This window comes from Anguilla rostrata, chromosome 17 (genome assembly GCF_018555375.3).
Source record: "Anguilla rostrata isolate EN2019 chromosome 17, ASM1855537v3, whole genome shotgun sequence".
Classification (NCBI taxonomy): domain Eukaryota; kingdom Metazoa; phylum Chordata; class Actinopteri; order Anguilliformes; family Anguillidae; genus Anguilla; species Anguilla rostrata.
The window spans coordinates 17,946,027-17,958,720 of record NC_057949.1 but is presented as its reverse complement, the minus strand read 5'-3'; the positions used below and the strand labels follow the sequence as shown (position 1 = coordinate 17,958,720).

General features: G+C 42.6%; 2 protein-coding genes across 4 annotated transcripts in view; both read right to left on the bottom strand.

Annotated features, from left to right (window-relative positions):
• Positions 1 to 7: 7 nt before the first annotated feature.
• Positions 8 to 8,117, bottom strand: zgc:65811 (uncharacterized protein LOC393524 homolog). Of its 3 annotated transcripts, none has more exons than XM_064315232.1 (9): positions 7,966 to 8,117; positions 7,496 to 7,590; positions 5,597 to 5,699; positions 5,258 to 5,355; positions 3,852 to 3,926; positions 3,016 to 3,117; positions 2,607 to 2,696; positions 2,046 to 2,129; positions 8 to 1,598 (listed from the first exon to the last, which is right to left on the bottom strand). In XM_064315232.1, exons 2-9 carry the CDS (start codon positions 7,553 to 7,555, stop codon positions 1,467 to 1,469), a joined length of 744 nt encoding a protein of 247 aa, XP_064171302.1. In that variant the 5' UTR covers positions 7,556 to 7,590; positions 7,966 to 8,117; the 3' UTR covers positions 8 to 1,466. The 3 variants fall into 3 exon arrangements, with proteins under 3 accessions (XP_064171302.1, XP_064171304.1, XP_064171303.1); XM_064315234.1 differs by having other exon boundaries at positions 8 to 1,012; positions 7,966 to 8,115; XM_064315233.1 differs by having other exon boundaries at positions 7,496 to 7,587; positions 7,966 to 8,081.
• LOC135243417 (caskin-1-like) overlaps positions 7,966 to 12,694 on the bottom strand; it is a 67,879-nt gene continuing 63,150 nt past the window's right edge. The window contains 1 exon segment of the mRNA XM_064315223.1: positions 7,966 to 12,694. This exon segment is cut by the window's right edge and continues 786 nt beyond it. The gene's annotated coding sequence lies outside the window, so the exon portion shown is untranslated.

The window sequence follows — 12,694 nt, the reverse complement described above, 5'->3', positions numbered from 1 at the left end:
CAAAACCTGTCTGGATAACATTTACTTTTAAAACTTTCAACCCAAATTTTCTTGTAACAAAAACACCAGCATACATAAATGCAAGATATAAAAAAGCAATTTAAACATGTCTGAAGAGCAAACAAGACAATGTCATACGTAAAACCAGCTGAATAACTCAAAGCATATAATCATTTTGGTCACATAAGTAGAGATCTCTCATTTGTCATTTCTGAAGTATCATACCCATCACATGATGCTGTTCATGACAGAGAAGACAGAACTAAGGCACTTAACTTAAAAAAAATCAACTGAACTTAGCTGCACTTGATTAATGAAAGAGATGGTTGACAATATCTGGGTCTCAGCCCGTGTTTTACAAACTGTCATTTGTTTTTATTTCTGATATAACCAAATGGGCCTGAACTTAACAAATTCTTCTACCAACATTGTTTGCACTCAGAAGGTTTGCACTCAAAAAAAGATTTAATAAAACTGCAAATGCCAGCGAATTATGTGCCACTTACCCAGTGTAAAGACACATTTGCACATTGCAAACGTATGTGTGAGTTAGAAACTAATTGAAAAAATATACCAGTTGTACATGTACATGATTTATAGTGCCAGGTTAACCACTCCGGTTCATTCATGCACAAGCTGGCTGTATATGGAATGTTCCCTTTTGCGCTGAAGCAGCATAACTAGAAAAAGAACCGTTAGCGGTACAAACGTTCAGTACGCACAGGCAGGAGAACGTGCTGACCGCAGAAACATACAATCAATAAAAAAGCCTATCAACTAAAGGAGGAGATCTTCTGAGCCATGTGCAGACGGTCCCTTTGCATGAGCTCCAATCACAGGGCAGCATCAGCAGCATCACCGGTGTGAAAAGAACTGAATGGCTGTGCAGGGTGCACTGGAGCCACCGCCCCTTGGCAGAGCATGGCCGGTTAGGTTAGTAGTAGGTGGAAACTGGCTGGTGGAACCTCGTGATCTGCTTGTTCAAGATGCTGCAGCACACCAGGGCACAGATCTGTGTGGGAGGGTGGGGGAGGAAACAAGAGTAGTATAGACAGAGGAACAGAAATGGCGCTCCCCCACAGTCACGTCAACGCAAATGAAAAACCCCCAAGCCCAAATTCTATACCTTCAAAGAAAACTCCCCAAAAACAAGAGGAGGGGTTACAGGAGCACACAGATCAGGCTGAGAACACAGAGCACGAGGTGAGAAGGAGGTGAGCAGGAGGAGCAGTTACAGTTGCTCGATTACGTCCTGGTTACAGGATGGGATGCAGTGTTAAAGAAAACGGAGACAGGCCACACCCCCTTAGGGAAATATAAACTGCAATATATTGAAATAAAATATACTGTCATAATCAGCTGTGGAATACACTCATCATTATATTATCAAACAATCTGCATATTTACAATCTATTGGCAGTATATTTAATTTCCATAAGGATCACTGGGGGGGGATTGGGTACGTTCTACACTCCATAGGGTACGGAGCCGTACTGAGCAGGGGGCATAGCGGGGATACGTGTGTATGCATTAAAGGCAGAGGAGAGGGAGCGAGAGATCGCTGCACTGAGGATGCAGGAACAGAAGGAAGTAAAAACCTGAGAGAGAGGACAGGAGAAGATACAAGGGAGAAATGAAGGAGAGGAGAGAGAAGCAGGACAAAGAACAGAGGGAGGAGAGGGAAACAGGCATCTGTTAATTGTCAATGCTAATTTTTCTCTTCTCTATAACTTTATTTTCAGTTAAGGGCTTCTTCAGATTCTGTTCTTCCTATGACTCATGGGCTCCCCTTCCCTTCAACAGTCCCCGCACCCCTGAATCCTGAACCCTCACCCTGAACTTACCCCTCAGCCCGGACATGCACCACTCACCCTTGAACTCTCACCCCGGAATCCTGAATGCTCCCTGCTCACCACTGAATCCTTACCCTCATACCTGATCGCTCACCCCTGAATCATCAACCCTGAGCCCTCACTGCTCACCCCCAAACCCTTACTACTGAACCCCAAACCCTTCAGTGGACTAGAAAGGGTGCAGTGCCGTACCATCACAATTGATATTCCGATGAAACACCCCAAAACCAGCGGGGCATTTGTATCGAACAGGGTTTGAATCGCGTTAGGGCAGGACTGGGGAGAGAAAGCAATTTACATGTCATTAGTAACTATTAAATTACTGAAAGCATTACAGACAAAACATTGATTACATGTCTTGTAATTTAAACACTTAGACACTAAATTATAATTCTGATACTTGAATGTGATATAGAAAACTTGAGTGTGGCAAATAAGAACTACATACAGTTTCTGTGGGCGAGACTAGTGTATCTCACACAGACCACCACCATCTTACCTTTAAAACAGCCATTTACCTACACTAGAAATCTGTTTAGGTTTAGGAAAATATCCTCGCCTTTGTGGTTATTTAGAGATATAACTGTGTGGTTCATGCACACAGACAGATGTATAACCACGTGACTTCAGCAAACGGACAGTTGTATAACCACATAGCCCCTGCAGACAGAACTTGTGGTCTCTCAAACGGAAACTTCCGGAAAAAGATTTCAGCGTTCGAAAACAAAGAATGGACAGAAATCAGATACTCACAGCCGTGGTGAAGAGGCTAATGAAATCTTTCTTGGGGCAAGTGTCTTGGATCAAGGCCTCCAGTGGCACCCCAATCCCACAGCAGTCCAGCTGACAGACAGCAGGAAGAACAGTGAGATGGAGGCGTCATGCTGTTTGCATACATGCAGATTGTTTCTTCAGTTACAGTGACCTGTGCACCACAGAAAGCTGTGCACCACTGCTGCATCTGTGTGTGTGTGTGTGGGTTTGTGGTTTTGTGTAACACGCATACAGTGACGTACACCCGTGTTACACAGTTGCATTCTCTGTGTTGCAGCTGACAGGTCCCTGCAGGTAAGCAGGAATTGAGGCTTTTCGCAGTTTGAAGGTAGTGTGCAGTTTTGTAAGTGTGCTGTTAGAGGGGTACAGGATGGCTTGGGGTGCTTACCGCATTGTTGAAGAGCTTCAGGGTGGCGGCCAAACCCGGGTCCCCTTTGTTAAGGTACTGTAGGTACACAGTCTTGTAGAACTCTGCAAGCTGCCGTCCCACCTGCACAGAAAAAAACAAAAAACGCTCAACACCCTACAGCCGATCAGCTCTACAGCCAATCAACTATACAGCTAATCAGTGCTACAGCCAATCAACTCTACAGCCGATCAGCTCTACAGCCAATCAGCTCCGCAGCCAATCAGCTCTACAGCCGATCAACTCTACAGGCAATCAGCTCTACAGCCACTCAACTCCACAGCCAATCAGCTCTACAGCCGATCAATAAATCCAGGTAGATGCTGGTTTATATAAATTTTAAATTCTATATCTATACAATCACTATTCGTTTTCTAGGCAAGTTTTTTTTTTTTAGATTTTTAAGTACTGATGCTTGCTGTTGTCCTCATTTACACATCGGTGAAGTCAGACAACATCTCTGGAGGAGGGAGTTTATCAGAAGAGCAAGCAGCCCAGTTACCTCGATATAACTGGTGGCAAATACCATACGATCCACTATCCATGGCACAATTTTGCCCTCTATAGTTGAGGAAGTGTAACAATTTCCCATTACAAGCTATACACAACAAAAAAAATTAATTATGCATTTGACTATTTTTAGTGAAAAGGATGTTGGCTGTGTCTATTGCATGACAGATAGGTCTTCCAGGATTTACAGCATTCAGAGGATTAGTAGGAGAGGCCTTAGAGCCACTCATTCCTGCTACAGACATACAGACATATCTACAGTTATTTAGTAAGCTCTCTCTTGCTCTCGCTCTCTCTAGCACTCTCACCTCATGGCTGTTTATGTAGGCCAGGACTCCGGCAGCGATGAACACGCCAGCAAGAACACCCAGCAGGGAGGCATACTGGGAATATTAAAACCAAAACGAATTACGATCAGCACTGAGGATCCACGTGTCCGCGTTATCAGTTCAGAAAGAAATCTTCAAAGGTCACGATGAAGAATACACGCACACTGTAAAAGGACATGGAAAAGGTGCGACTGACCGCATCATAACCATCTCCAGACCATAGGTGCTGTGTGTCCGGTGACAGTTCAGTATAGTACAATGGGTAAGGAACTAGTCTCGCAACCCAAAGGTCACAGGTTCTACTCTTGGGTAGGGCATTGCCGTTGTACCCTTGAGCAAGGTACTTAACCTGCACTGCTTCAGTACATATCCAGCTGTACGAATGGATGCAATGTAAATGCTATGTAAAAGTTGTGTAAGTCCGGAAGAGTGTGTTTGCTAAATGCCTGTAATGTAAATGTAATGTAGGTGGAAAATCCAGTTTCAGAAAGTAAAATACCTCCCCAGTATTTTGTTCCAATCACACTTATTAATAAGCAAACTTCCTCAGCCAGCAGATTCATCTGCCAGCCAGAGCTATTCAATGAAATCAGCTGTCAGTTCATGAGTTGAAGGAACACATGGCAGGACTTCTACTTTCTGACCCCTGGACTTTCCCACCCCGCTCCAGAATCACACGGTCATAACACGTGTCACAGGATGGGAGATTATTCATCGACAAAACAGGAACTGTGCAACCACAATACAGTTACACCCACAATACTCACAATATTCAGGAGCCAAAACACATGTACATCTGAACTTTAAGAAAACATAGGCCTCCCTCCTGCCCTGTGGAAGGGTGAAAATGTATGGAGAGATGGAGAAACGAACTGTCCTGTTTCAGCATGACAATGCCCCCACGCACAAAGCGGTCCATAAAGAAATGGTTTGCCGAATTTCGTGTGGAAGAACTTCACTGGCCTGCATAGAGCCCTGACCTCAACCCCTTCGAACACCTTTGGGATGAATTGGAATGGCAACTGCAAGCCAGGCTTTATCGCCCAACATCAGTGCCCAGACCTCACTAATGATCTTGTGGCTGAATGGAAGCAAATCCCCATGGTCATGTTCCAAAATATAATGGAAAGCCTTCCCGAAGAGTGGAGGCTGTTATTGCAGCAAAGGGGGGGGACTAAATCCATTTTAATGCCCATGGTTTTGGAATGAGATGTTCAACAAGCACATATGGGTCTGATGTTCAGGTGGCCACTTACTTTTGTCCACGTAGTGTGTATATATTATATAGCACAATATAAGCTGTGCTAAGTGAGCAAAAACTAATTAAATATGTATGCTACCATGCCTGTAAAATATAACTGCAACCCCAAACTATTTCTCCATACCGCTGTCAGGGCACCCTTGCTCCCACTGCAGGCTCCACAGTGTCCGAGAACAGCCAGGATCAGCAGGATGATTCCCAGTGCAATGAGCACTGTCACTCCTGAGAAAGAGATGCGAGAGGGAGGTGCGCCGAAAGAGAGAGAGAGATAAAGAGCGAGAGCAAGCAAGAGATAAAGAGATGGAGAGAGAGCAGAGTAAAAGAGAGAGGAAGACAAAGTTTGCTCACATCCGATTTTCATGTGACGACAAATTTTCGTCAGACTTTAAAAAAAACAAACAAACAATTTAAAAAAACAATGAACAAGAGAAGTGGTTCAGAAAAGAAATAAGTGAATAAGTACCAATGACAAACTGCTTTGTGTTGAGATCAATGTCGAAGAATCCCTGTGTCTGTGAGCTGAATCTCAACCACAAACCCAAAGCCAACATCACAAAGCCAACAATCTGTGCGAGAAAGAGCAAGCGAGGGAGAGAGAGAGGCAAACATTCATTAAAAATAACTTCTATTTGACTTGAATTTGACAGAGACAGAGGGAGTAGAGAATGGCTGCATCCGAATAGTCTTTTTTGCTTAGGAAGGTTCCTAACTGAGTGAAATGACCCAGAAGTATTTAAGTGGCAGCCATGATAAGAGCTGGTTGAATTCTCTAAATGCTAAGGAAAGGTGCTGCAATGCTGTGGGGCGGCAAAGATAATGCCGCCCCACAGTTCCTTGCGGCAGCAACATTTAAAGCGACGCACCATTCGGTCGTTCATGAAAACAAACGATCAACATGACTGAGTTGTATGGTGGTTCTTAAGCTATTATATGCAAAGGCTTATAATCAGATCATAATCAGCATATTAACCATAACACAGAAGTCTGACTTTCAAGAAAAAGGGATATGAGACGTTTTTAGCCAGATGATGTTTTTAATTCAACATGTTTGAAACTTAAGAATGATATGTACAGTAGTAGATTTGTAGGCCTAACATGTTATGCCTATCTTGCATAAATGTAACAATTATTTTCATACAATCATACTAATTTGGACTCATGTCGATAAATATGAGTGGACAGGAGGGTGAGCATGAGCAACTATTCTCAATGTGACAACCATTTCGTTTCACTTTTGTGACTGGTAGCCTATATTTCTTTTTTTATTTCAATAACAACCTTGGTAATGAAGTAATATTTTTCACCGGGTTGTCCACGTTTATATAGCCTGCATGAAACAAAATGGTAAGAACGCGAAGTATCTAAAATGCGCTTTTAGTAGTCCATCTTCGGAACATTGTGATTTCACCACGGCAGACCCACCTCAATAACATCCGCCGTCGCATAATTACGTAGCCTAGTGTAAGTGCAGTCGGATTCTCTTAGCACCGCGGTTGTCTTTCCCTATGTCGTTATGAATTCTCCTTCTCAGTTGTTGTTTTTTTTTTATAACTTGGTTATAGGTTTTATATTTGTATAATTATATGATCATACTGTTTTAATTAAACTGGAATTAATTGTTCAATGAATATTAAATTGCTTTAACTATATAAATATTCTTGGGAGTTTATTGTGGTCCTTGGTATTTATATGAAGGTATTATGTGTGTTGTTACAATTGCCCCCATATGCTGTTACAATCGCCCCCGCACATGGGGGCAGATGTAACATTTGACGTCTAGTGTTTCAATCAATATTGTTACTCTAACATTGCGTGTAAAAACATTTGATGACTGTTAACAAGTAGAACACAGATACAAGTTACCTACATAAAAATTGTATCCAAATAGTTCAAGAGGTTTTTGAGTAATGACATCAAAACCACAAATTGTTACAATTGCCCCCGGTCTCCCCCGCCCCTACTTCAAAAAAAAAAAGAAAAGAAAAAAAAGAAAAATCCTAGCAGTTTGTCTTCAACCCTCAGAACCGCATACAGGTGCACATACTTCCGTTTGTTGAACAACTACGAACACAAGCAGTGACGTCCGCACACCACAGTAACTGCATGCCTACAAGCGTTTCCTTTTTTATACGCACATGTGTGCCAAGCTCAATTATCTGTTGATGTTCGGGGACAGGTAAATAGGCGTAAATAGTACAAATACCATAGCTGAACATCCTATAAACTAGAACTAGAACAAAATAATGTTCGATTTACACGTGATTTCTGATATTAAAATCATATTGGCCTACACAATTACAACTGAGCAAATTTCGATAACTAAAAAAGACTGCAGCTTGTAAATATAAATTATAATACTTACGGCAATAACGATGTTGAACAGGATTACGAAACATTTGGATACCCGACCACAATCGTCCATGGCTGTGTCCGTTTCAGACTTTCAGTGCTTTTCTTCTGTCGCCCAAATCGAACATTTGAAAAAGAACAGAATACAGTGTGGCATCACAGACCGAAGTCAGAGGAGATTTTCAGTTTCTACTCAGCTATTAGCAGACCAACGGGAAACAATTCGACATAAATAACTGCGTCAGAACAGAGCAACGAAATTGTAGCTTTCCATGGAGACTTTTTATAAACCTGATGAAACACCTATATAAAATCCCTACCGCTTCCTGATTTGTGAAAATACACAATTAAAATGTGTAACCCCGCTATGAAACTGGAATTAGCAATTGGCAATTAGCAAATAGCTGGAATTCCTGAGATTATTTGCTGGTGCATTCTCAGTGTTTCGGTCATTATTGATATATGCTAACCGAGTCTACCTACCCAAAGTACCGACGATTTTCCTTCCTCGCAGCAAGAATACCAACCGTGATTACCGACGTATGAGCTCAGGTTTTCGCATTAATGTCCACACAGAGAGAATGCGTTCTAGACATAGTCGAAACGCAGTGCCATGATTGGCTCAGAGCGTTAACAGCTCAGGATGGGAGGTGTAAGCGAGTTTGAGGAAAACGAAACTAAACAAACCCTTTTCCAGTAATATTCGTTGTTTTCGGCATTTTTTGTCCAAACAAACAGGATCTACAGGATTAAAATAAACGGCCTTGTGGGATTCAAATAGCCTTGCAGGATTCAAAATATAATTTGGCTTAACCTTGACTTTGACTGTAGTTAATTTTTTTCCCTTTGCAAATCACAGCTCAGTGGTCACCAAAACTTATTTTCTTAAACCATGTTTAATGGGGGAAACAAGCAACATTGGACTTAGTTGAGAGTTAAAGTTAAGGCCAAATGTTGATCCAATCCAGGCCTGAGTGAGTAACTATAACTGGAGGAAAGCATCAGTTTGCAGGGACACACCCTCCATTTCTATTACAGGAATCCTGCCACTGCGAGCATCAGTTGTGTTTTTCAGGAAACACAACTAAGAAAAGTATGTAATGGTTTATTTGCAGACATGCATGACTACAGAATGTCGACAGAGCCTCACAGAAGGTTCAGTGGAGTGTGTCCATACACCTAAAGCTCATTTCCCATATCATTGTGTTATTTTAATGCATTTATATATTATTTTGGGTTCAAAAGTTAAGAGAATTAGCAAGCACACAACTCACCCAGCAAACACAGGCTTTGTAGAAAACTGGCTGAGCAGAGAGGCGCAGAATCATTTTTTTATACTCAAGTAAATTGGTGTTGATTTGTATTGCCAGTGACATCTCTTTAATTCTTATGAGAGGAACTATAGACATGAAATACCGAACATATGTCTGTCTTTTCCATTCTCACTTCCTCTCCCTAACTTTCTGCCTCTTTATTTTTTCCGGCCCCCATGATAACAGTAGTCCACAATAAGGCTATCATAAGTACTAGCTTTGTTATACTTGATTGTGTGCCCTCGAGAAACCTTGTCATTTTTATATTGTGCAGTTTCAATTAGCAGCATGACCCCATTGTACTTTGTAAGGTTTTGCATTCTTCTCTCAAATGTCAAACCTCTCTCAAAGAAGGGTGTGTGTGTATGTGCCTGTGTATACGCAAACGTGTCTGTGTGTGTTTCCATGGGATTTCAAAGGAGAGACATCCTGAGCAGGGGGTGTTTTACAGTGTGACTCTCCTTTAAGATGTGGGGTGTTTTATGGGTGAAGCTTATCCCTTCCCACTGACTGGTGGTGTAGTTGGCCACTTTCCTGTTGCCATAGCGATGGACTGATGACTCCCAGCTGCCAGCTTTGGTGCTTCACTATCTCTCTCTTTTCCTCCCTCCCACTCTCCCACTCTCCCCCACAGATCTATGACATATACCCTCAGGTATGACAATCAATCAATCAATAAAATTTTATTTGTATAGCGTGTTTTACAGCAGTTGTCACAATACGCTTTACAGATAACCCTGGCCTAAACCCCCACAGGAGCAAGCCTAAGGCAACAGTGGCAAGGAAAAACTCCCTGTGGCAGATGGGAAGAAACCTTGGAAGGAACCAGGCTCAAGGGGGAAACCCATCCTCATCTGGTCGGCTCAGCGTGCCGACTGGTGACCAATATGTCAGTCAGTTTTATAGGGTTTATGATGTGGCTCAAATGATGGGTGGGGCCGGGTGGCGGTGATAGGGAGCAGCAGGTGGCGACAGATATGGGCAGGGTGGAGGCAATGACGAAAGAGGGGCTGGACCGCAGGTGGGGGAGGTGGGGAGACCAGACGACTCTTGAAGCGCTCTCGAAGAGAGGGTAGAAATGGCAATTAGGGAATTTGCAATATAGCAGACAGTGGGTAAAGTGGCAGAAGTATGTATTGGGGGGACCCCGCCAGGAGTAATATATGTGTCCTTGTGCTGTAGAGTACAGGGGAGAATGTGTGTATGCAGGAAGCGTGAGAACTTCATATGTTCCTCCACTGACTAACTGCAGCACTGCAACACAGACAGCAGGGGGCGCAAATGAACTGCAGTAGGGCTGAGTGTGCTTGGCTGTACAACAGAGCTCCACAAAGAATGCTCAATTCTTCCTTGTCCTGCCTGTTACAACTGAGATAGCACTCTTTCCATCTCACACAAACGTACGTGCACACACACACACACACACACACAAACACACGTTGCATAGATGCACACACACCATAAATACAGGCTCAATGTATTTTATTCTGCACCATACAAACATGGAGAAAGGCAGGGTGGAATGAGACGTTTGACATCTTCCTGTTGGTACAGAACATTTATTTGGAGCAGATGGCTGTTGAGCAGTCACTGCAAGCACACCACTGTCCCATCGCCAGTCACAGCAGGTAATCATACATGTCAACGGCAGCACTGGAGACCGAACACAGAACACACGGGCCGCACACACCCTGCTCTCCCCAAATGTCTTTTTGTTTCTTCAACTCTTTTGTGTGAAGATAAAATTAAAATGTTTTCTTCCAAAAAAAGACAACACCCATTTGCTTTTGTACTATTTCTTCATCTCCAAGAAAGTAATGAAAAATTAATAATATAATAATAATAATAATAACCACCAACATCAGCATCTTTATTAATATTATTAGTATGAACAAAAATGTGGAAAACAATGTTTAAAAAGGTCATTCTGACATCAGCATGACATCACCCAGTTAAATACACAGGGAGTGAAGGCGTGGCCACGATGTAGGGATGCATAGCTGTTACACTGGGCAGGGTGGGGCAGGACGAGGCAGGGTGGGGCAGACCAGGTGTGACCCCAGTTCACTACTGTGGAAGGGAGGAAAGCAATGCCCACCTGCACCAGGAGGCGTTCCTACAGCAACCACAGCCACAGGTGTTTGTGAAGACTCAGTGACAGGCCAGCTTCAGTACATAAGTTACATTCTTCTGAATGCACAGAAAAGCACCCTGCAGTAACTAAAGAACAAACAAACAAAAGCAAGGCACAAATATAATTACAAAAAGAAATGCATAAAAAAACTTAATCGAAGAGGTCAGCATGAGTACTTACACAATGACCAGTCATAGCCAAGCATACTGCAGTAAAGAAGCTCTCATAACAAAAAAATATTAGATATTTTACATTTTTTTTTGGAACACACATAATTATAAAAGAAGAAATGCATTTTTTTTTCCTGCAATTCAATTTGAATACCTAATGCTGTACTGGATAATACATACCATTAAATACTTCATTTATTTATGTAGAACTATATTCATACATTTATAATAAATTAAATATTACTTATATTCTCTCAGAAGAAAAGAAAAAACAGAACTTTTGTGAGTGATCTGTGCACTATGAAGACACCTTCGTTCAGGTAAGAAAGACAGGATATCATTTTAATAAAGTACAACTGAAATATCTACTCAAGCATATCATATTTAATTTTATTTTATCCGTATAGTTTATCATTAGCCTTGAGGCCTTTCAGTGAATCAGTGCCATCGCTGTAGTCACACCCCCCATTTGTAGGAATGCTGGATGGTCAGGTCTTTGACACAGGAGCTACCATGGCGACAAAGGCAGAGATTGTCGGGTTACAGAACAATGACAGCATGGCGTTAGGGGTTGTGAAATGACAGGCTAAAGAAACGACTGGGACAGTAGCAGTGTGGAGTGCAGAAATACTGATAATCACACAGCGTGAGGCTACAGTAATGGAGCACTTATCTGCTGAATACACACACACGCAGACATAAACACACACACACACACGTACACACATTTTCACAGTTGTGCGTGCACACACATGCAGGTACGCACGTACGAATGCACACACACACCCACACAGCCGGCTAAAGGAGCCAGCCTAAAAACACACAGACACATGCTCAACTTGCAGCAGTGAAATTATGGTTAATTTTATGCGCAACAAATCCCTTTTAATCCCTTTATCGTGATTTAAAAAGGGGCAGAAAATGGGCACCACGAGTCGCACAGGGAAGTTGGCATCCAGTATTATGAAGGTTTAGCACTTCCAGCTAACACTGGCACTGCATTTATGGCAACTCTCACAGAGAAGTCTCCGGCGCCGGTTAAAACCAATCCTGCTATGCAGGATGTTCTCCCAAGCCGCACCCCAACCCTCGCCTAGCTTCCTAGCCCCACCCCGTCCCCTCATCACTCACTGCTCTCATGCAAATGGTAAAAAGGCAACATCTTCCTTGTGCTTATTTTGGTTGCAATGGCTACTACCGACAGATTTGTACTCTCACATCAGGAGTAGAAAGACAACACTGTGTGTGTATGTGTGTGAGAGACAGAGAGAGAGAGAGAGGGAAAGAGAGAGAAAATGAGAAAGAGATGTTGCAGCTGTGTAAAGCAGAGAAAAAGGCTGGTGGAGACTGAAATGCCTTAACACCCTCTGTACAGCCCTGAACACTGCTTAGACTGGAGTGCTTTAATACCCCTTGTCCACACCTGAACACCGACTCCAGCTGCACACGGTGCTATAGGGATTAGTCTTAGAGCCATCTGGAGTGCATCAGGTAGCCTGTCTGTTGTCACTTAGAAAGCAAAGAGTTGGATGCATTTCCCAGGATTCCCTGCCCCAAATGGAGCCCCAAAGTGAAAAAAATAATAAATCTAAAAT